This window comes from Zeus faber (assembly GCF_960531495.2).
Source record: "Zeus faber genome assembly, chromosome: 11".
NCBI lineage: Eukaryota > Metazoa > Chordata > Actinopteri > Zeiformes > Zeidae > Zeus > Zeus faber.
The window spans coordinates 22,611,443-22,636,256 of record NC_137205.1 but is presented as its reverse complement, the minus strand read 5'-3'; the positions used below and the strand labels follow the sequence as shown (position 1 = coordinate 22,636,256).

Sequence of the window (24,814 nt, the reverse complement as noted above, 5' to 3'; positions counted from 1 at the left end):
CATACACATGAGGCCACGGACCCCCATTCCATCAGATTTTTTTTCTCCGGGACCCCAATCTGAGAAGAATTTTATTGAAAGATATGATTTAGTCCAAACCTCCATACCTGTCTACACTGTAGTTTGGGGGATAACAGTGAAACTAGGATCAAAACAGTCATTATTATACATTATCTAATGGTGAAGTTGAGCTTTTAATGATTTTGCTGGGGACCCTTTGGAACCTCCCAAGGGAGCCTCAGGGGGTCCCCGGACCCTACCTTGAGAACCACTGACTTAATCATTTGCTTTTGGCTTTGGTCTTATTATATTAACACTTTACGCCAAAAACAGATACAAATACACACATTTCCTACATCATAAGTGCACAAAACATATTAATAAAGCCAATTCCAGGAGAGGAGGATACTACGCGGGGTAAATTAATACCAATTCACTTTTGCTTCTCCAGAAGTCCAGATGGGGGAAGGGAAGGAGGGTGCCTGTCCTCCTTTCAGAGATTCTAAATCATTCATGGCTACAGCATGTCGAATCTCACCCGCCCAGATAAATAAAACACTTTTACAACAGGGTTTACAAGTTTCCAAAGGGTCCCAAACGACTCAGAAGAAATTCACTTTCATTTTATGAGAGCGCCTGCAATTAAACCCAATCACCACAGACTCAGCAGCTAAGGTGTAGTCGGACAACTACGTAACCCAACACGCTTCATCTTTATTAGCCCGTGTTTATTGACTGTGCCGGTAAACACCCGTTTCTGAGCAAGACTTGTAATCATCAACTCATAACCCTCAGTTACCATAGTGATCAATATTTTGACATGGTTATGTGATACAACAGGCAAATCGCATAGAAATCATTAACAATATGAATTTGCTAACTCTTAACTCTTAGAATGTCTGATTACGGTGTTCCGTATCGCAGAGACTGCAATCTATTACTCATGGGACTGATCGTCAGATCACAAATCCAATGGAAATGCTCTGCATTCACCCCTGAAAAGGCAGAGACATCCTCTGTTTCCGTCCCACCCTGCAGGTATATATTGCGGCTCGATTTCCACTTCCTCCTCTTTTCGAACTTCTTGTAAGAAGAATCTATACGAGACACTCCTATTTCCACACCTGCTTTCACCTCTCGGATCCCACTTGTGTGACTCGATGTGATTCATCGGCTCGAGTACCGTTCGGTAAGGCAGTATTTTCTAACATTCATTCTTTGTATCGATTATGGCGAGGAGGTCGTATCTGGACTGTGGAGTGCCTGGCCTGCGCCCAGCTCACCCTGACTACGGTCAGGTCATAGGCACCATGCTGGCGCGACGAGGAAAGTGACGGAGAAGCGATGTCGGAGGATGAGACCGCTCCCCCGGTAAGCATTAGCACAAGATGGTTCCATTCACACCATCACTCCTAGTGCTACCCCGGCTCCCACACCCCCACCGGTTTTCTTCCCGAGTTACATCCCGGAGAAACTGCAGCAGGGGATATGCTTCGGGCCGAGACAGAGTCGTCAGACGAGGAGGAGAACTTCCGCAGCCTCCGGCTGAACTCCAGCCTGTCTTCGTCCCAACGAGGCTGCTGGAGGCCAAGCTTCTGGATCTCCCAGTGCGCGGCCAGAAAGCTCGGTCTCCCCACCACAGCAGTCCCGAACATGTCTGTCTCCATGCTGCACGGGGAATTTTACGCCGAAGCCCCCCCCAGAAAGCTCCGACAATCCCTCTCTTCGACAAGGTCCACGTAGCGCTGGACAAGGGTTGGGAGAATCCCTACTTGGCACACACACAGGTGAGCAGGTTTGAGGCCTACCGCGACGTGGACCATGCCCAGGAGCAAGGATAACAGACCTTCCCCCTGGCGGAAGGATCCATTGCTGGATGCCTTTCCCCGGGACAGGGCTTCAGTTTGGGGAATAAGCCCAACCTCCCGACCAAGGCAGCCAAACAGCTGGGGGTGGTGACTGCAAAGTTAGTGGAGGCAGCCTGTGCCATGAACACTCCAATGCTCCATTGTTTCCAGGCCAAGCTGCTGGCAGAACTCTTCAGCTTGGTCTTGGTGGACGAGGGAATCCTGATGGAGCTGCAGAAGCCCGTAGCCCGTATCAGGCGTAGCTTGGGAGCCTGCGTGGCCCTGAACTAGTCCCTCTCGTTGGGCCTAACCGGACTCAAGGACCGGGACAAGGCGCCGCTGCTTGACGCCCCGGTGTCCCCCACCGGTGCCTTTGGTGAGTCTATGGGCCTCATGACAGCCAGGTTAGAGGAGAAGACTGGATCCCAGGCACAGCCCACTCCCAGTGAGGCAGTAGACACACAGTGGAGGTGGAGCCGCAGAGACGGGAAGGGGGCTTCTGTCCCCCTCATCCCAAGAGTGCCCAGGGGAAGCAGCAGCCACGAGGCTGGATCCGGAACACGTCGAGGCGCCCGCTGCCACAGCGAGAAGGCCCTGAACCTTGGAGGAAATGAGGGGGGGGGCAGCAGGACAAGTGTGCTTTCCCTCCACATCCCCCACATCCTCCATCCCTCCACACCCCCCACCCTGAGAGTGCAGCAGGTTCCCGTTATGAACGCGGGTCAGCCGCACACGAACCCCCACAGTACCACAGAGCACCGTTTTGAGTCCAATCACAGATCTGACAATAAAATCTGTTAAACTCATAAACCCTGGTGTCCTATTGTGTCATGCTGCACCAGGGGGGAATATTTATCAGAACATGTTGCCCTCGAGATCTGGTGGCAGTTCAGCCGGGTGAAGGGGGACCTGTTTGCGTTGCAAGAGTGAAACAGTGCACGTTGTGGTTCTCCCTAGGGGGGGCCTAGCCACTGTTAGGCATGGACACATTGGCCTAGCCGTGGCTCACTTTTGTGTGAAAAACTGCAAAGAATGATGGCATCAGTGGCCGTGGCGCTCCCCCTCAGCGTGCTGTGAGCTAGGACATTCCAAGGGTGGTACGTGACCAAGTGTTTCCAACGAGTGAAGGACAAGCACTGAAGGAGACAGTGTCACCGAAGTGCAAGAGGGCCTTGTCAGTGTGGAGGAGTGCAGGGTTCCCTCGTGCGGGATCCGACAGGTTCTTATAAGGTCAGACAGAATGTCGGTGATGGCATACATCGATCACTAAGGCGGGGTCCAGTCCCTCCCCATGAATCAGAAGGCGAACCGTTGCTGCTATAGGCAGAGCATGTAGACCTACATCCCTGGCTGCCTCAACCATGGAGCAGACCTGTTGTCAAGGGTGAGCCACTGGGCCGCAGACTGGCGCCTTTACCCCCAGGTGATGGCGAAGATCTGGTGGCGGTTCGGCCGGGTGAAGGGGGACCTGTTTGCGTTGCAAGAGTGAAACAGTGCACGTTGTGGTTCTCCCTAGGGGGGGCCTAGCCACTGGTCGGGGGCACCGCTCTTTTCCCTCTGTGGCACTCATTCAGCTGATGCTGGGAAGGGTGTTGAAGGACAACCTAGTGCTGCGGCTGGTGGCCCCTATTGGCCCAGCCATCCATGGTTTGCCAATCTGTGCGACATGAGTGTGGGCCCCTGAGATATGAGAGCTCCCCCTCCAGTGAGACCACCTCACGCAGGCATGCGGAACGATTTGGCACTGGTGCCAGGCCTATGGTGCCTTCGGGGCTGGAGCGTGAGAGGGAGTAGCTCCTACCCTCGGGCTTCTCAGATGCTGTGGTTTCCACTATACAGAGCGCCAGAGGGCACTCTACACGATTCCTGTACACACTGAGGCGGACTATCGTTGCCCAATGGTGTGAACAGTGGGGACACGCCCCCTTCAACTGCCCTAAAAGGCCAATATTACAATTCCTGCGGGAACTATTCTCTGAGTGGAAAATGGCCGCTAAAGGTCTATCTGGCATCTATTTCCCATTTGATGTGGGCTTGGATGGCTTCACACCAGGGAGACACGCGCTGGCGTCTTGCTTTATTGCGGGCATGCAACGCCCAGCCCAGCCCGGGCGTCCCAATTTCCTTTTTGGAACTTATTGGTAGTTTTGCAGGCTCTATCAGGGCTTCCTTTCGAGCCCCTGAACACCGCAGGCATCAAGATCATTTCTCTGAAAATGGCCTTGCTGCGGGCGCTCACCTCTGCAAAACGGGTCCCTTCATGAGTGGCTGTCCTTACACTTCTTTCACCCCAAAGGTCATTACCACACCGTTTCTGAGTCAGATCATTGAGTTAGTGGCCTTCTCTCCACAGCCTTTTGAGTCAGAGCAGGAGAACTTGGTGCACTGTTCAGGTACTGTGGTGCTATATGGACCCCATTAGAGGATTAAGGCACGGGGACCAGTTATTTTTGTGCTTCAGCGCCCAAGCGAAGGGTAAGCCCCTGTCCAAAGAGTGGTTGACTCATTGGCTGGTGCAGGAGCCTGTCATTCGAGGTCCCCCAGGTCCTGTGCGCACACCCCAACAGAGGAGTGTCCTCCTCTTGGGCCATCTTCGGGGGGCCGTCATTGGAGGATATACTGTATGACGGGCAGTGTCTTGGAGTTCCCCACACACACACACTTTTGTACTCTTTTACATGTTGGACGTTACTAGGTCTGTGCTGCCACATGCCGTGTGGTGTACCGACCTGAGTATGCAGGTATTACAGAAAGTATCCCATAAGCATTTTTCCTCACACATCCACCAATATGTCTAGGACAGACATGCCAGTGGGGGGTACGTTATAACTTGAACCTCCCTCACGCCAGACGATGGCGTGATCGTATGTGGTCCCATGAATAATAGATCACAGTCCCTGTGATAGGGAACATCTGGTTTGCGTCGGCAACGACGGTTCACTGAGGAGGGACCCGATCTATAAGTGCGCTGTGATACGGTGCCCTTCTGAGGCACTCAGCAGCAAAAGAGGAGGGAGAGGAAGTCGAGCCATAATAAATACCCGCTAGGGTGGGACGGAAAGGCGGCATCGTCTCTTCCCTCTGCAGGGAACCGTGGTTCCCTACGCAACCCAAACGTTTTCAGGGGAATTGTGGGTGTTGTGGGTGTTTTATTAATATGACTTTGTTTCCCTTTAGTCAACCATCTGGGTGGGGTGGGGGTGATTTTGTGATATGCAATTTTATTTATTATATTATATTCTAAAAACATGAAGTGGGGATTAATTAAGCATTGAGATTTTTTTATTTATTGGGGGCCAGAAGTTTGAGGCCGCTCAGATGGTGGGGTCTCAAACTCAAACTAACCAGGGGCCACTGGCCAGGTTGTCTTCTTCTAGCTGGCTGTGTTAAAATACATTTTGGGGCAGATATACTATAAACGTGTGGCGGGCTGCATTACATTGTGCGGCAGGCCAGATTTGCCCGCTGAGCCTGTAGTTTGAGACCATTGTTCCAATCCATCCTCTGTGTTTTTTTTGTTATTATTCAAGAAAAATGAAAAATGGTATCTAACTCAGTGCTTAATAGTTCTGTGGAGTAATTAAGCATTGTGATTTGAAAATTAACTTGCACTTTTTAAGCCAGGGGTCTCAAACTCGAACTACTTGGTGGCCACTGGAACATTCTTGAAACGGGCCGTGTTGAAATGAAATTTTGGGCCAGATTAAACAATATATTATAAACATGTGACAGGCCGCATTAAATTGCCTGGCAGACCCGATGTGGCCGCCGGGCCTGTGGTTTGACACCCCTACTCTGTCATTTTGTAATATAAATGAAGGAAAAAAAAAACCATATTTAATTCTGTGTTCATGGTGAAATGTACTTCATGTAATCGGTGTAGAATTGCACCCGTGGACTCACTATGAACGTAAAGGATGTGGAAGCCGAGGGGACACTGACCACTGCGGTCGTGCTGTTGCTGATGGCCGGCGTGCTGCTGTCGCTGCCGGCCGGCTCGCTGTGCGTCTGCGTGGCGGTGTACAGCGCCATGGCGTGCTCGGGGACGCGGCTCTGCCCGCCGTAGTCCTGCGTGGGCAGTGGGTGCGGCGCGGCAAACTCGGCGGGGATGCCGTTCTGTGGAGGGGGCGGGTACTGTGCCGGGGTGTAGGGCTGGGCCATCGCTTCAGGGGGGTTAGCGGCCTCCTGGCTACCCTGAGAGAGGAAGAACAGGGACAACAAAAAAAGACATGGGGTTGAGGCGGACATGTTTTTTCTAATGTGCTGGCATCGCAAAAGTTAAAAAAAGAACGAAGGAAGTGAGGAAGTATCTAAATGCATCTTTTTTTTATTTTGGCTGCTCGCTTTACCCTGAGGGATACGCGCGCAGCGGGGCGGCCGCTTCTTTATCAGGTCAATGATGAGATGTTGCAGCGTTTTGAGTTTTAATTGAAAATGAAAGTGAAGAAAAAAAAGACAGTTTGCGCACCATGCAGAGAAACAGAATATGTAACATCATTTTTTTTTTTTTCTTTTTTAGGAGTTTCCCATGAAGGTGGTCTGCATGTTAATATCTCAAGAGATCGCATAATGAGTATGTTGCACTGTTGCTTTTGTGCGAAGAGCAGCGGTGGAAAAACAGCTGAAAAACATGGACTCAAGTAAGTTACTGAAATTCTACTCAACTACATGTCAAGACAACTGGTGTAAAAAAAACCCTTAATACTAGTACTACTAGTACTAGTACCTACTCGTAATTAGTACTAGTAAGAGTAAAGTAAAGTTAAAATACCATTGATGTTTAATGCATTGTGTGGAAAATATATATTTCAACTCCTTCCAGCTGAGCACGGTATATATTTCTGTAATAATAAAATGTAGAAATGGATCCATCAACTAAGGCCATGTGATACAAATAAAGCTAAAATACATGTTTTTAAACATATGTTTAAACATACTTGGTATAAACTTCTCCCAATGAAAACAAACGGCCGGAGGAGGTACAGCAGGAAGAAAATGATTGGGACCAGTTGACAGCCAAGCATCACCTCATTGGCCCCAGTAAAAATGCAGATTAAAAGTTTGGATGAGATTCAAATTGTGCCGAATGTAAATGTAAATGCAATAAATACATTTGAGAGAAAAAAAAAAAAGACTCCTCAAAAAAATACTCCTAAAAGTAAACGGACAAGCACAATTTGTTACTCCCGCCCCTGGAACTAATGAGGGGAAGGTTTGAGGGTTCTGGACGGAAGCGATGATGCGGTGAGGGATTGAAAAGGTATTAATGTCACTTTATTGCACAAAAAATCAGCCCGAGAGAGACACCGGGCTCCAGAATGATCTCTGGAGGCTCTCTGGGAAAACCGCCCTCACATCACATTTTGGCCTTGATCACTGCTCATGAACACCCTTAACAACGTGGAGCCAGGCTCCCCTGATGGACCGGGGTTTGGGGGGTTTTGGGGATTGCAGGATTGGAGTTGATCTCGAAAGCACTGCTGGGGGGCTTTCCAAAAAAATGCTCTGGTTTCAATACCAACGTGGATTCTATTTATTACATCATCATACTGTCCTCTCTCTCTGTCTTTCTTTCTCTCTCTCTCTCTCTCTCTCTCTCTCTCTGAAATGTGTAAACATTTCTAAGCAGTTAAAAAATAGGAATATATATATAAATATATATATATATATATATATTTGTATCATACTGTATATTAAAAAAATATTGCGGTTAAATATTTTTTACAGAACATATATACTCTCTCTCTCTCTCTCTCTCTCTCTCTCTCCATGATGAGCTGCTGAAGTAATGGACTTTTTGGGAGCCCGCGGTGCATCATAAGGAGCAGTGTGTGTGCGTCTTATTGTTTTCAAAGCACCGGCGCTCCGTGAAGCCAGAGTAATGGAAGAATGCAGCCGGATCAGCTCCGCCGGAGCACATCTCTGCCCTAACATTAAAAAAATAATAAAACAAAACAAAATAAAAAAGGAAAGAAATAAAAAAATAGCGAGAGGAAGGTGAGCCAATAACAGCAGAATCCAATAACAACCCCCTGCAAATAACCTCCAATCAAATTTAAAGATACGCACCGTGCGGGCTTCAACGCATAACTCGTCTGAAAAGAGAGGGGGGAGAGCGAGGGCGAGGGAGAGAGCGAGGGAGGTGGAGAGCGAGCGTGCATGTGAAAAATAAGGGAGAAAAGTGCTGCAGAAGTAGGTATATATGGTGGGAGAGAAACAATAAACAGTAAACAGATTGAAGCTCTTGTCTGCTCTTGTTTTCAGGGGGAGAGGAGATAAATATGTTTCATTCCTCTCTACCCCTCCGTCCCTCTCTCCATCCCTCCCTCCTCTCTCACCCGCCATTTGTGCTGGCGGACTTCGGCGGAGAGCTCTATTTGTGCAGAAAGTGGTTTTAATGAGGGGGAGAGAACGGCAAACACCACGGAGGAGGAGGATGAGGAAAAGGCAGAGGAGGAGGAGGAGGCCGCTCTGGTGTGTCGGCAAACAAACCACCACTCAAACCTCGCTCCCCCAATTAAGGAAATGCTCCATTATCCGAACGGGTGGAAAAAAAAATAAAGAAAAAAGGAGAAAGACAGCGCCTGCAAGTAGAAGAAGAAGGGGAGCTGAGGGATACCACTGAGCTACGAGGTCAGAGAGAGAAAGAGAGAGAGAGAGAGACATTTGAGGTTAAACAGAAAGCAAAGGTCCTCTCTCTCTCCCTCTCTCTCTTTCCGTCTCTCCATCTCTCTCCTTCTTCTCCTCGTCTTGTTCTCAAACATTCCCTTTCACCCTCTCTCGCTCTCTTTTGCTCTCATAGTGAATCCCTTTCCTACCTCCCTCCCTCCCTCCCTCTCCCCGTCTCTCCTTCCCCATCGCTCACTCCCTTTCTCTGCTTCTTTTTTAATCTCCACTCCATCGTTCTACTTTCCGCTCTCCCTGCGGTCGTGGCATTATGTAACGCGGTTGCGTCGCGGGGGCCATTCGACATCAAGGCAACTCTGGTTGACTGCAAATGTTTTTGTTTTTTTTACGTTATTATTCTTTTCAAGGAGAATGTGGCTGTTGGTTATATTACAAAAAGTAAAAATAAATAAAAATACACAAAAAGAATCAGATGGAGACCCACCGCAGATGAACGGACAATGACCAAACTGTCAATGGAGGTAGAAATACTCCTAAAGTAAGTAAAAGTAGAAATACCCGAAACACAAAATGACTTAAAGTACCCCATTGATATTTTTACTTCCACAAGTACTTACTCTTAAAAGTACTCAAAGCATGAAAAGTAAAAGTACTTGTCATATCCAGTACCCTGATGTAACAGAGCCGATAAAAGAGTATAACGTGCTTTAGCAGATTTTTTTTTTACTAAATTTACTAAATAAAAACTAATCTATGGGAATTGATGAATCATTGATGAAGAGTCCTAAATCAGCAGTTTGATACGTCTAGTCCCTGATTTTTTCTTGAACCCAAAAGTCTGAATGTTTTAGAAAATAGAGTAGTGGTAGGAGAGGTATTTGCATTGAAACGTAGCGGAGTGAAAGTGGAAAGTCTCGTCTTCCCATGTGAAAAAAACGCAAAACACTTTGGTGAGTACGGATACATAAAATAATGATACCCAACTGCAGTACAGTAACTAAGTACTTAGTTACTTTCTGAAAAAAACGTCCCGAATTAAACCCAGAGCGCCGCTGCCGCTGTGTGCTGTACACGACACGGGGTCGGTGTCGGGGTGGGGGCCGACACAGGGGGGCCCCGCGGTATGTCTGTGTCATGTCAGGCCGTCTGATATGCGAGGGCCAAAGGAAAAACCCAGGGGAGGCAAACGGGCCGCGGCAGAGGCGCCCGACACGCCGAGCGACAGCCGAGGCGGCGTTTTCAAAGGGCAGCGGGGCGCCAGCGAGGAGGCGGAGAGCACAGCGCTCATTAGCCAAACACAAAGTAACGCCGTCTTTTGTGTGATCTCCCCCTCTCCTCTGATGTGTGTGACAAACGCGTTATTCGACTCGAAACGAGCCCGGGCGGAGGCATGGGAAGGGTGGAGTGAAAGGAGCGCAAAAAAAGGTCCATGCAGATCAAGACGGAGCACGTGGATGTCCCAGCGCGGCCGGGCGGCCTTTGCCTCGCCGCCGCTGACTTGCCGCCGTCGAGATAATACGCGCTGGCAACCGACGAGAAAAAAACCCCCAAAAAAAAAACCTCTCAGTGACAAACCCGCACCCTCACTCCCGCCACCACCACGACTACCCCTCCTCCGCGGGACACTCCCATCCCTCAAGTGTGTGAGGGAGATTGACGCTCATTACAGCCGAGCATTACGGGAAAGGACGCGTAAGTTCCCTGGAATGAAACGATGTGTTCCACTTGATGCGCGATGAGAAAATGAGCTTAAAGTGAGACAATTTATGGAGATACCACAGGCCATCAATGTCCCATGGCGGACTCCATGAATACTGACGCTTTCAAAGGGTAAAAGCTAAATACTCCTACTTTAAAAAGTTAAAGTACTGCGAGAGACAAAACTATTATACCCCTTTCCCACAGCACCAAAAACCCGGTCGCACCCGCTAACGATCGGCGTTTGTCACCAGTGGGAAAGGAAAAACCCGGGTCTCAGTCCCGGTTTGATGACCCGGCGATAGACCCCGGGTTTTAATGGGCTCCGGACCCGATCGTCTCTGACGGGAACAGGACGCCCTGGTCGACCCGCTAACTTTGGCCCCTTTACGCGCGTTGACTTGAATTATGGACGCCGGTGCATAAGAAGACAGGGATGTCCCCGTATCATTCCATCGTTTCATGTCCCATTTAGAATCCCAAATCAGAAGTTATTGACATTTTTCCGCATGGGGGACCGTGAAATGTTGCGAGTGTGGGGATCGCACCGCGGGGAGCACAGCAGTGAAACCCCCCCACTGCTCCCCGCCACTCTCGTGTCGGGTCGTTCATGATTCTTTTGAACGGCTCAAAAGACTTTTTTTTTTTTTTTCAACTTTTTACAGTTTTATGTGGTGGTTTGTTTAAGTCGCTGTCTCCTCGACTGTTTTGTTCCCAACCCCACTGGAACCGTGACACGCCCCTTTTTGCCCCCGACGTGTGACATCGAACGTGACGCGCATTTCCCCTGCAGTGGGAAAGGCGTCAGTCGCCTCTCTTTTTGCCCGGGTCAAGCCGCTCATTTTGGCGTGAAAACGGTACGAGTGTGATCTCGAACCATTGAAAAACAAAGGCTGCGATCTCTATGTCACACAGCCGTCGAGACGATGATGTCAGTGAAATGGTGTAAATTTGAAAAATATATATATATTGCGACTCCACCCAAACACCACGAGAATAAAAAAAAAAAAAAAAGTGAATAATGGAAGAAATCAAAATCCAAGGCAAAAGCCAAACTGCAGGCTTGTTCATGGGAGGAAGGCAGCAGAGCAGTCCCCCACAATCCATCCAAACTCCTCATCTCCATGGAGATGGGGGGAATGACTTGGGAGGGGAAGAAAGAGAGAGCGTGTATCGATCTCCCCCATGTCCCTCCCTCCCCTGGCTCACCCGCTTTCTCACCCCTCTCTCATTCCTCCCTCTTTCCTTTACCCCCCCCCCCCCTCCCCCCTCCTCCCCCTCCCGTACCTCCTATTACCGGAGAGCGCAATAAAAAACTCTCTGGCTAATGTTGAGCCGCCTCCCCCGGCTGCAAAATTGGATTGGAGATCCGTACTTAAGGAAATCACTTCACTTCTGACGGCGACTTTCTACCCTCGCAGCCGGAAGCATTGCCGAACTGCTGCCCGGAGACACGGCGGCACGGAGGTGAAAAAGGATGCGTGGATAGATAGATGGATGGATGACTGATGGATGGATAGATAGACAGAGAGACAGACAGACAGACAGACAGACAGACAGACAGACAGACAGACAGAAAGATAGATAGATAGATAGATAGATAGATAGATAGATAGATAGATAGATAGATAGATAGATAGATAGATAGATAGATAGAAAGATAGATAGATAGATAGATATAGACAGACAGACAGACAGACAGACAGACAGACAGACAGACAGATAAAGATGGTAAAGTGTAAAGATGGCTTCTTGGCGGCAGGCCAGCACACAGTGATCGTCTTTAGTGTGCCGTGGTGGAAGCCAAAGTGTCCCGGGGTCCCCGCCTCCCGTGGCCCCCGGGACAGAGCCCCTATCAGCAGAGTGCAGTCCCGAGGCGCCCCTGCTACGGGTCACGGAGCCACGGCGCGGCAGAATACTGCGGGCCGTTAATTGCGTTGCTTTCCATCCAGAAGGAAATCACTCAGATGGGAGCGGCTGATCAATCTGGGCGGCGGGGGCCGTGATGGAGTGGGCAGCTTTATGCCACCATTCAGTCACCGGCAGCTGGGATCATTTGTCAGGCTCCGCAAGGTTCTGAAAAAGGGCTCTTGCAAAAACCACTTCATCCTGTACGGTAGGAGGTAAGACAAAAACCTCGACCAACACCAAGCGCCTATCTGCCGTGCAAATACAACGGGACAAGATTGTCCACCACAAGGAGTCCACCTCTGATAAAACCTGTTCCATAAGCCGAGCTGAAAAAGCCTTTTGATGGAGCCTTCAGGATCAGGATAAAGGGCGAACTACCGCACACGAACCAGGGACGCGACGGCACTGATCTCCGAGGCAACCTGGGAGTGTTTCTCTCGCTGACCTGCTGGAACCTGCTGGAACCTGCAGGAACCTGCTGGAACCTGCTGGAACCTGCTGGAACCTGCAGGAACCTGCTGGAACCTGCTGGAACCAGCTGGAACTTGCTGGAACCTGCTGAAACCTGCTGGAACCTGCAGGAACCTACTGGAACCTACTGGAACCTGCTGGAACCAGCTGGAACCCGCAGGAACCCGCTGGAACCAGCTGGAACCTGCTGAAACCTGCTGGAACCTGCAGGAACCTACTGGAACCTGCTGGAACCAGCTGGAACCCGCAGGAACCCGCTGGAACCAGCTGGAACCTGCTGAAACCTGCTGGAACCTGCAGGAACCTACTGGAACCTGCTGGAACCTGCTGGAACCCGCTGGAACCTACTGGAACCTGTCGGAACGTGCTGGAACATGCAGGAACCTAATGGAACCTTCTGGAACCTGCTGGAACCTGCTGGAACCTGCTGGAACCTGCTGGAACCTGCTGGAACCAGCTGGAACCTGCAGGAACCTTCTGGAACCTGCTGGAACCTGCTGGAACCAGCTGGAACCTGCTGGAACCCGCTGAAACCTGCTGGAACCTGCAGGAACCTACTGGAACCTACTGGAACCTGCTGGAACCAGCTGGAACCCGCAGGAACCCGCTGGAACCTTCAGGAACCTACTGGAACCTACTGGAGCCTGCTGGAACCAGCTGGAACCTGCTGGAACCTGCTGAAACCTGCTGGAACCTGCAGGAACCTACTGGAACCTGCTGGAACCTGCTGGAACCCGCTGGAACCTACTGGAACCTGTCGGAACGTGCTGGAACATGCAGGAACCTACTGGAACCTTCTGGAGCCTGCTGGAACCTGCTGGAACCTGCAGGAACCTACTGCAACCTACTGGAACTGCTGGAACCTGCTAGAACCAGCTGGAACCTCCTGGAACCCCGACGGGGCCCCCGTCGCAGGGAGCCCAGGAAGCGCAGACAGAGGAGTGTGACTCGGCTCGGCGGAGGCCCAACGCACGGCAATCAGTTGACGCAACACGAATGAAACACTGGTTCCAGGCTGGAGGCTGTGTTGAAAGGGCTCTGGTTGTTTTCGCGGCCCCCACCGATAATGATGATGATGATGCTGCTCGCCTCATTGTAGCTGGGCAGGCAAAAACAGCGAGAGCCATACAGCCATCCAGCCAGCCAGCCATTCAGCCATCCAGCCAGCCAGCCAGCCAGCCAGCCAGCCAGCCAGCCAGCCGGCCAGCTATCCAATCATCCTGCCAGCCAGCCAGCCAGCCAGCCAGCCCGCCAGCCAGCCAGCCAGCCAGCCAGTCATCCATCCTGCCATCCAGCCGGCCAGCCAGCCAGCCAGCCAGCCAGCCAGCCGGCCAGCTATCCAATCATCCTGCCAGCCAGCCAGCCAGCCAGCCAGCCCGCCAGCCAGCCAGCCAGCCAGTCATCCATCCAGCCATCCAGCCGGCCAGCCAGCCAGCCAGCCAGCCAGCCGGCCAGCTATCCAATCATCCTGCCAGCCAGCCAGCCAGCCAGCCAGTCATCCATCCAGCCATCCAGCCGGCCAGCCAGCCAGCCAGCCAGCCAGCCAGCCAGTCAGCCGGCCAGCTATCCAATCATCCTGCCAGCCAGCCAGCCAGCCAGCCAGCCAGCCAGTCATCCAGCCAGCCAGCCAGCCAGCCAGCCAGCCAGCCAGCCAGCCAGCCAGCCAGTCATCCATCCAGCCATCCAGCCAGCCAGCCAGCCAGCCGGCCAGCTATCCAATCATCCTGCCAGCCAGCCAGCCAGCCAACCAGCCAGCCAGTCTACCATCCAGCCATCCAGCCAGCCAGCCAGCCAGCTATCCAATCATCCTGCTAGCCAGCCAGCCAGCCAGCCAGCCAGCCAGCCGGCCAGCCATCCAGCCATCCAGCCATCCAGCCGGCCGGCCGGCCAGCCGGCCGGCCAGCCAGCCAGCCTTCCGGCCGGCCAGCTATCCAATCATCCTGCCAGCCAGCCAGCCTGCCGGCCAGCCAGCCAGCCAGCCAGCCGGGATGATTTCGACGGGCAACTGGCATTCATTTTGTCTTTAAGGCACACATAAATAACGAGTGTCGAGGCGGGTCCATTTTAATTAGGCCAAGCACACAATCTTACCCTGACGCTCCAGAGGCTGCCGCGCATGTTAATTACCAACATGCGCCTTTCCCGCTCATCCGAGGTGCGGCCGGAAAAAGAGGCGCTCAGATGAGGTAAACAACAATAACGGCAAACAAGCAAAAAAAGAAAAAAAAGAAAAAACCCTTAAAAACAACAACAACAACAACAACAACGAAAAAAAAAAGCCAGTCTGCTGGCGAGGCGTACCTCCGCCTCCGCACTGATTACAGCCAGACGCTGGTGGAGGGAGCGACAGCCCTAGTTTGATGCAGATTCACCGGCGTGCCTGGAGAGCCTGGTGTGCTCCGCCACGCCGCCACGGATCGGGGGGGGGGGGGTTGCGGGGGGCTGGGTTATGGCTTTTTAAATAGGCTTCTACATTTCCGTCACCGTAAACTCATCTTTCTGTTTTCCTCACCTCATTTGTGAGGGGGAAAAAAAGGCAAAAATAAATCAATTCACGAAAATAAACACTGTGTCTTTTCCTCCCCGGCCTGAGTCAATTTAGATTTTGCGCGCGCCGTTTGTTTTTTTTTGGTTTTTTTTTCCGGCCGCCGCCGCTTTTTCCGAGTGGCTTAATCGTTTCTGCTTGTCACATGTGTTTCATCGCCTCTAACCTGATTTTTCCTCGTTATTGGGAGCGCTTGTTTGCCGCGCGAACCCTCGACAGCGGGTATTACAGAGCGAGAGGGAGAGAGAGGGCGAGAGACAGAGAGAGAGCGAGAGAGAGAGAGAGAGACTTCATTTCCCTTAATCCCTTGCTGAATTCTTCATTATGCTGAGACGACGCCTCACACGCTGGCCCCCGCGGCCCCCAGGCGGGGGCCCCCCCCTGGCGGCACCCAGCGCTCCTGGCTGGAGTGTTTCTCGGTGCTTCTGGGATGTCCCCGGGGCTCCGCTTAATAAACAGAGCGGACGGAGGATTCACTTTAAACTCCGGTGACGTGTAATGAACCTGTCTGCCGTGGGTTCGCAGACAGCAGCGCGAGCTCAGCCGGCAGAAAAAAAAAAACAAAGAACAAAAAAGAACCAAGAGAAAATAAACAACATCCACAACAGAAACAAAACGAAAAAAGCTCTCAGGCCGGTAGAAGAAGTCATCATTTACGCATGATCGGGCTCGGTAACATTTTGCTTGCACGGTAAGAGGAGATAATCGTCTTGCTTTTGGTGTTGTTTGCCCTTTTTTTGTTGCACGCCCGAGCATTTGCATCTGGGATTAATTACGGCAAAAGAAAAAAAAAAAAGAAAAATAATTATAATAACCACAATAATAATAATAACAATAATAACAATAATAATAATAATAATAGTAATAATAATAATAATAATAATAATAATAATAATAATAATAATAATAATTTAGATCTGGATTACCAGGCTCAAATGATATTTTTTGTTATTTTTTTAGTTCTGCCGTTGTCGGAATTCCTTAGTGAGCATACGGAGGTTCTGCGCCGCCTTGACCTCTTCAGATCCCTTCCCAAAGCCTCGTCCACAACGCGCCACTTTTTCAATCCGTGCGACAGTGAAATGTATGCATCTGCGCGCATTTTACGACTGAAATTTGCAGATTTTCCGTCTCTTCTGCCCACCCACAGAACAGCTGTTGCCTTTGAGGCGCAAAATTCTCAGGACGGGGAGCGGACTGACCGGGTTTTGTGGTACACCAGCACTCGCGAGAATGCATCTTTCCGTGAGAGATCGAAACACCCCGCGATAAAACAAACATGGCTGCCGTACAGCTCGCTTCTGCCGCTGTTTGTGCAGCGATGACATTCTGCACCAGTCAGACCCTCCCGATCGACACTGTTCCATCAGTGGCTCCTCCATTTCACAAGTCCACACTCGACGCTCTCTTTGGCTTCGCCATCGTGCAGGCGCGCGATCTCATTGGCTGTTGAAAGTTGCCGCTGCGATTTGAGGGTTTGAAGCGCGCACACACGCCAAAGGATCTTGGAAAGACCGGCCTCGATAAGATCAAACGTGTTCGATTGGGATGGTATAGAGATCAGGTTTCACTCGCACATGCACATCGATGGCAGCTAAAACTCTACAGTGCGGCTCCCCTGGACTACCGGGAAACAATCGTGGGACGATTTCGAGTCGTCGCCAAATTGGCCTTGATGTGGCCCTCGCATAAGATACGGTCCACACACACGCACACACACACGCACGCACACGCACACGCACGGCCCACGCACACACACATACACACACCCTTTCCTCCCGAACATTAATTTCAGACCAGTGTAAAAAGAAAAAAAAGAATCTCCCGGCGGGCGTGGAAAACTTTCCGTTCTCCAGACGCCTATTGATCGGCGAGATAAAGACTTGTCTTAAATGAAAACTGATAATTGAAACGGTTGCCATGGGGGGGGCGCTGTCCTTTTATCCAGGCAAAGCATTTTGTGTTAATCAATCGGCGGGGGCCGGCGCGGCGACGATGTACCGATTATCGGACGACAAATCGGCCTTTTCCAAACTCAAACGGCGATTGAAAATGCCAACATTTGTTTTTTCGCAAGCGGACCATTGTCATGTTAATCTGATCTCTGTTTGACGGAGGGGCTCTGTTTCCAGAGGGGTGGGGGTGGGGGGGAAGCGGGGCACCGCGGGGGTGGACGGGGCAGGGCCACAGCTCTCCCGGTGAAGGCGCAGGTGAAGAGGCCTCCGTCGCCGTCGTCCGCTTCTCCTCATTGTTGCTGCGTCCTGTTCCCCCTTTTTGTGACGCCGGGTGTCTCTGGTCCCCCTCTCGCGCTCCTCCGTTACACTCCGCTCTCCCGACAAACGCGACGGAAAACGGCGCCTCGGAGCCGGCGCCTGGGTTTGCGCGTTGCGCCGCGGCAGGGGATTCAAACTACAGGCCCGGGGGACCGCGTCCGGCCACACGTTATACATTATACGTTGTTGAACCCGGCCCGAAACCTCATTAAAGAAAAAATCACAACGACTTATCAATCCATGTCGTTTAAAGTTCATGTTTTCTGAGTCTAAAACAGAATAAAATGTCATATAATTACGATTTTCTTTATGATTGATGATTTTTATGATTTTTTTTACCTGTCGATTTCCAGCTGACGTACCGCACTCCCGCTACTCTCTTTTGTCCCGACACCAACTGTCAAACGTGTCATTACATTAGGGTTTAGTCACATTTTGTCTTCGGAATATTGAGTTAGATGAAATTTTTATGTTTGTCGATATTCTTTTTTTTGGGGTGGAGGTGTGGGCGGGCGGGGCGGGACGAGGGGAAGCGCTGGTTCACATGGGCCCCACTCGGATCCTTTGATGTGAAACTGCTGACACCTCCTTTGCCGGAGCCAAAGCTCATCTAATCAGCGGCTAATTCCAGTTATTAAGATTTGAGAGATAATTTTGATTCATCACAGTCCATCTACTCCAATCCCTTAATCACTGTCGCACTGAGCTCCCTCCGCCCCGCCCTCCCCCCCTCCCTCCCCCCGTTTTTTTTTTTTTTTTTTTTCCCCGAGTCATTCCTTTCTCTCTCGCTTACCCCCCTCCTGGCGCCTCGGGAGGAGGAGGGGGGATAAAACAGATAGGGAGGAAGAGAGGGATCGAGTGCGAGAGAGAGAGAGAGAGAGAGAGAGGAGATGATATTAACAACATTAATGACCCGTGATTCTGGGCTCCTTAATGAGAAGGGTTATTAACTGTGATTAGCAGTGATGAAATGGTGGTAATTCCTGAAAGCTTGGGAAAACTTGTACAATCGCTTGTCCGCTGATTCGCTCCTCAGATGTTTCGAGGAGGGGGGAAAAAGGAGGCCAGAGCCCGGCCCCGGAATCCAAAGGGGCGGAGGAGCCGGGGCCGGGATAGACGGAGAGCGAGGCGGACTAAGCCCTGAGGAAAGAGGTGGAGAAGGAGAGGGAGAGGGGGAGAGGGCGGAGGGGGAGGAACACTGCGGAAGTGGAGATGCTCAGAGCGCGAGACCGGCGGGGGGATTTATTTGAGGATGGTTGTGGGGCTAAAGCAGCCATATTTGGTCCCCGCGCGGCGCCTCAGACGGTTGAATTTCCCCGGCTCTGCCACGGATACGGCGCTACGGCGGCTCCTCTTCGGGGAGGGAGAGGGGAGGAGGGGAGGGAGGGAGAGAATGAAAGTTCTAAACTCTTTCTAAAGTCTGTTCCCGCTTCACTTCCGCGTCCCAGCAGATCGCTCCCCTCCCCAGCCCCCTTTGCCGCTCCCCAACTATTTCTCTCTTGTGATCTCTCTCTCTTTCTGACTATCTGTGAGCGGGTTAGCACTCAGAGGGAAGCCTGCAGGCAGACATTACTGAATGGCGGTTTTTAAATACACCTATTCTACGAACGCACACGGGCACGCGCACGCACACACACACACACACACACACACACACACACACACACACACACACACACACACACACACACACACACACACACACACACACTCAGAACAGTTCAGTTCTGAATCCCTCAGTCTCCCAGTGAGGCCGACAGGATTAAGGAGCTCGTTATCTCAATTAAAATGGCCGTTACCCCACTTGTCATATTGGGGCAGAGTTATCTCTTCGGGTAGAAATGTATCGCCCTACCACCGCCCGGCGTAATAAGAGACAACCGCAGAGGACTACCCGGGACCTTCTCCGGTTCCAGGAGACGGTGGTTGAAGGTATGCACCCGTAGGACGGGGGCTTATTAACATCTCAGCCCGGATCATGTCCAGCACGAGAGACAAATTCACAGCTGATGTCTGAGGCGGCTGCCAGACTGCCGGTCAGAACCGAATAAACAAACCTTGGTCGGGGCAAAAGGACATCACTGTGCGTCCGCCCTTCCATTCGTACCAGAGCCAACACCAGGGATGTGGAGTTTGTGACAGTTATTGTGGTTAAATGATGGGGGCTCGGATGCGCGCGGATTTGTTCCACCGTCCTTCCAAACTGCTTATCTGGGTCAGGGTTTCCAGCGGCAACAGGGCAAGCGGAGCGGCCGAGCCTCTCTTCCCCCGGGCTCCTCCTGGGGAATCCCTGGGCGTTCTCAGGGTCGTCCGGGAGATACGATCCATCCGGCTCATTCTCTTGTCTGCCCCGAGGTCCGTCCCCAGACGGGGCCCGGTACCCCTCGAAAATAAGCGATGCATCCGAGTGGCATAAAGAACCTCAAACGTGGAGGAGCAGCATCTCAACTCTAAGGTCCTCCTGGATCACTGAGCTCTTCGCCCTATCACTGAGAGTGAGACCGGACCCCCCCCCCAAAAAAAAAATCCTTGCTTTCTGTGAGCTCATTTTTTTTGGTCACTACCCAAAGCTCACGACTGTAGGTGAGCGTGGGAATGTTTGGACCGGTGAAGTAAAAGCGCTGCCCTCCGGCTCAGCTCCCTCTCCGCCACCGCGGTCAGACACAATGATATATCACTGCAGCCGCTGCCCCTTACTCGGGGCCAATCTCCGGGTCCTTTTGACCCTCATTTGTAAACAAGACCCCGGAGGACTTTGGAGGTACTGATCTGCATACCGACCGCTTCACGCTAAGTTGTTAAAAAAAAAAAACTGTTTTAATGTGTAATGGAGGTCACAGTGTGATGAGGCCAAAAGGACAAAATCATCTGCAAATAGCAGAGATGCTACCCTTCTGTCCTCCAACCAGAGGGCTCTCCACACATTGGCTCCGGTAATATGTTAGATCATTAAGGGAATACTCCAGTTTTTTGGGGAAGAGTTATAATCTTATATATATTTTATTTTATTTTATTTTAACTCGTCATAAACACATAACGAGTACTGCTTAAATACATCAGCTTTTGAGATGCTGGAAGGTGAATTTCCTGAATTCTACAAGAGCTCGGGCAGTCGATTCCCTCTGCAGCCGCGCGCTGAGCTAACACAGTTATCCGGCAGAACTGGAATATCCTCATAATCGCTTGCGGCGACAATTCTGATCGGCCATAATCCGACGACTGTCACGGTTCAGAACTCGGCCCTGCGAACGCAGACACCGAAGGCAGGTGCAGGGTTCCAAAAAAACGGCGAGGTTTAATTAAAAAAAGCGTAGCAGAACAGAAAAAAAAACAACAGGCAGGCAAAACGGCAGGCCTTGAATATGATCAAACTTAACAGGAAAAAAAAACAAAACCAAACAGGGAATCTAAACTTGACAACAACTACACCCTGGCAAGGAGACAAACTAACTGGCAGGGCAGGCAACAAGACAAAGGAACACAGAGGAAATCAAACTGCACACATGAGCTGCTTTCACACATGCACTCCAGGCAATGTCCGGACCTGATTATCCGGACATTGCCCGGAGCAACCCTTTCACACATGTAGACGAGGGGCGGAGCCCGGGTAGAGCGTGCGGGAGCCGGGACGTGACGCAATGACGCTGCGGAGTTTTACAGCACAACCAGGATGGCGGACGAGGCTACAAGCCCGACTATTTACCAGTAGTTTGGCTTTTTTTTTCATTGAAAGTCATTGATTTATTTGGGCGTAGCCGCAATATAAACGAGAGAGTGAAAAGGAACGATAAAGAAGAAAGGAGTACGAAGTGGCGAGGCTCCGTGCGCAAAGATCCGCACAAAGGTAATGAGCAACGCGCGACACGCCCACTCGCTCGCTGGGAATGCTCCGGACAATCACCTGCTCCGTTCACACATACCCCTCAATCGGACATCGCCCAGGCTTTGTACCAGGGTGCCGGCTGGGTAAAGTCTGGGTAATGTCCAGTCCAAATGACTCGGAGACGAATTGACGGGTGCAACGATGAAGAAAAACGAGCAGAGTCAGGAAAAACAAGGGAGACATGTACGGGGCAAAGCCAAAATGACACACTAACAAACGCAAATCCAATCAAAGCTGTGACGACAGGGTGAGTTGGCAGCCCTATTTTTCTTGGACAGACAGATGCAGATAATGCGTGTCCATTCTTTTTAAAAGCCGCAACGCTTCAACAGAGCAAAGCCCCTGCTCTCTGGTAATACCACTAACAAGCTGAGAGGCAGCACTGGCTGCAATGTCCTTTTTTTTTTTTTTAAGGCGTCTCCAGGAAATTCAAGCATTACCACTGGAATAAGTAAACCAAAGTACAATTTGGAGGTGCAGAGAGGCCCGGAAGGCCCCTTTCCTATAATCATCCCATTTGGACACAGCGGTGCACCATTACAGGGGCACAGAAATGCAACCGTCATTTTCTTTGTCTTAGGAAACGAGACTCGGGGAGACGAGTGAGCGGCTCTGAAAGCTTTAACTCGACTCAAGCCCTCGTCGTCCTATTTAAAACACCGATAGGAGAGAGAACAAACATGTACTAAGTGCGAGCGAGCCGCACAATACCAGACATTTATTTTCCAGCAATTAAGTCTCTTTAATTGGACTGAGGGGCGGCACCTGGTTTACACTCTGTCAACCACGCAATCCACAATAATTGATGAGAGAGCAGCGGCGTGTGTGTGTGTGTGTGTGTGTGTGTGAGTGTGTGTATGTGTGTGTGTGTGTGTTTGAGTGTGTGTGAGCGTTTGTGTGCATGATTTAAAGCATGTCCAACTACTCCACTGTTTCACTCTGATCAATTTATCAATGGTTCCGCCCCCCTTCTCTCCCTCCCTCTCTCTCTCTCTCTCTCTCTCTCTCTCTCTCTCTCTCCCTCTCTCTGTCTCTCTCTCTCTTTCTGCAGTCCACAAAGACCAGATGGAAAACGCACGCCCGCCCACCCGCACACATGCGAATATACTGTACCTCCAAATAAATATAGAACTACATTAACACAGGAACACAGGAATGTATTGACACACTTGGTCGCCACTGTAAACACTCACGTACACGCCCGTGAAGGCTTAAACAAATATGCTAATTCTGAGCGCTTACATCTGCTCGGGTGCGGTCGTGCCTACGTCCAGACGGCTGCAGCCGAGTACGGGATGCCCACACCCGCCACACGCGGCACAAAGGGGGCGCGTGGGAAGACACACAGAGGTACAAATCCAAAGGCACGCGTCGCGGCGCCCTGACGGCGCCCTCTAAAACCCGGCCGCCACCGCCGCCGCCTCCCAAACGCCTGGCTCCTCATCCCTCCACCCGCCGGGATGGAGCGAGCGAGGGAGGGAGAGATGGACGGGGTAGACTGTGTCAAAGCGAGAGAGGTGGGTGAACGACGAGAAGGCAGAGAGGAGTGGATATGGGTGGGAGAGTGGAAGTAGGAGTGGAAAGGAAATGGAAGAGGGAGAGAGGTTGAAAAGGGGAGGGATGGAGGGAGGGAGGGTTATGAGCAGGGAGTGATAGCAGAAGAGAGGAAGAGAGAGAGAGAGAGAGACTGAAAAAAGGCCAAAGGCGAGGGCGAGGCAGAGAGTGAAAGAAGGAGTAGAGGGGAAGAGGAAGAGAGAGAACGATTGAAAAAAGGCTGACGGGGAGGGAGGGAGGGATGGAGGGAGGGAGGGAGGGAGGGATATGGACAGGGACTTGAAGTAGGGATAGAGAGGAAGAGAAAAAAAGGTTGAAAAAAGGCCGAAGGGGAGGCAGGGAGAGATGGAAATGGACAGGGAGTGAAAGCAATGGTAGGGAGGAAAGGAAAAAGGCCGGAGGCGAAGGAGGCTGGGAGGGAGGAAGGGAGGGAGGGAAGGGAGGGGTGAAGGGAGAGGGTGTTACAGAGACAAAGAGAAGAGGGGGAGAAAAAAGCTCGAGAGAAGGGAGACGGAGGGAGGGAGGGAGAGAGGGAGTGCGCTGGAGAGGAAGATTAAGAGAGCGGGGAGACGGAGGGAGCGAGAGAGAGAGAGAGAGAGAGAGAGAGAGAGAGAGGGAGAGAGGAAGCGGCGACGTAGTAAATAAAAACACCATTTCCTCCCGTGACACGCTGCTTCTGTCCGAGCTCCGGCACGTTGAGCGATCGCTCGGCCGTGCGTTCGACCCGCTCTCCGTCAGGAAAAATGGAGGGAACGTCCACGTCCCCCGAAAACAGAGAGAGAGAGAGAGAGAGAGAGAGATCTTATCTTATTTTATGTTTAATTTCATTATCTTTCTTTTTCCTACCTTTTAATTTGAATACATTTATTCAATATTATATATATATATATATATATATATATATATATATATATATATATATAAATATATATAAAATTGTATTTATTTATTTATTTATTTATTTATTTATTTATTTATTATTATTATTATTATTATTATTATCTATATTATTCATATTATTTATCCGCCTTTTTCATCTTTTATTTTTTAATCAATCACAATGTAAGAGCCTTGAGCGTAAACTCAAGGCTTATCTTCTTGCTTCTTTTTCTGCTTTTTTGGCTTTTACCTTTATCATTTCTTATTGTTTCATTTCGTTAAATTGTGCGTGGGTGTTTTTCTCCGACTGCTGCTCTGCTCCTCCTATTCTTCTGTTTTTAATTTTTGTGTCTCATTTTAAAAAGAGAGTCAGGTTTGATCTTTTATATTTTTCCAATTTCACCTTCCACGCATCTCCCTGCTCGCCAGGATGATTATATCTAGGAAGGCCCGGTGCAGGAAGGAAGGAAGGAAGGGAGGGAGGAAGGGAGGGAGGAAGGGAGGAAGGCAGGAAGGGAGGAATCAGGGCCGTGTGAGAAAGCAGCGGCAGCTCCCTCCAGGCCACGCAGCTCATTTGGAAAGCGAGATGAATCCCTTAATCAGCAGAGACCCTCGATCAATCAATGGGAGAAGCTGTCGATATTCAGTGGATCTGAAACCCGGCAATCCCCAAACCCCACCGAACATCCCCTCTCCCACATGAGGAGGAGGAGGAGGAGGAGGAGGAGGAGGAGGAGGCCATCTTCAGGAGGAGCGAGTCAGGAAAATTGTCTTTTAACATAATGTGCTCTGTCAGTGAGAGATTGATGCCGAGCGCCAAGCACATGTTGACACAATCTGTAACGGCGACACGCGGCCGGTCCCCGTGCTGATGTGGGGAATGATCAGCGTAAAAAAATAAAAAATGAAAAAATAAAAATAACGGTACAGTATATAAAATATGTGGTGGAAAAAGACTTGAGTCCCAATTGTGTTTTTTCGGAGTTCATCTGAGGAACATCAAATGTGGTTTTGCTGCACATTGCTTTTTCTCCAAATCCACCGCCACCACCATGCCCGCAAGTGCCCAAAAAGAAGAGCAAAGGGAGCAGAGAGTGAGAAAGGGAGAAACGAAGCGAGAGAGAGA

General features: G+C 50.7%; 1 protein-coding gene across 1 annotated transcript in view; it reads right to left on the bottom strand.

Annotated features, from left to right (window-relative positions):
* LOC307236427 (RNA binding protein fox-1 homolog 3-like) overlaps nt 1-24,814 on the bottom strand; it is a gene marked incomplete at its 3' end in the record, with an annotated part of 282,198 nt that overhangs the window by 42,501 nt on the left and 214,883 nt on the right. Inside the window, exon 4 of the mRNA XM_080008846.1 lies at nt 5,751-6,041. Coding sequence (XP_079864972.1) covers nt 5,751-6,041 — 291 coding nt within the window. The remainder of the gene's footprint in view (nt 1-5,750; nt 6,042-24,814) is intronic.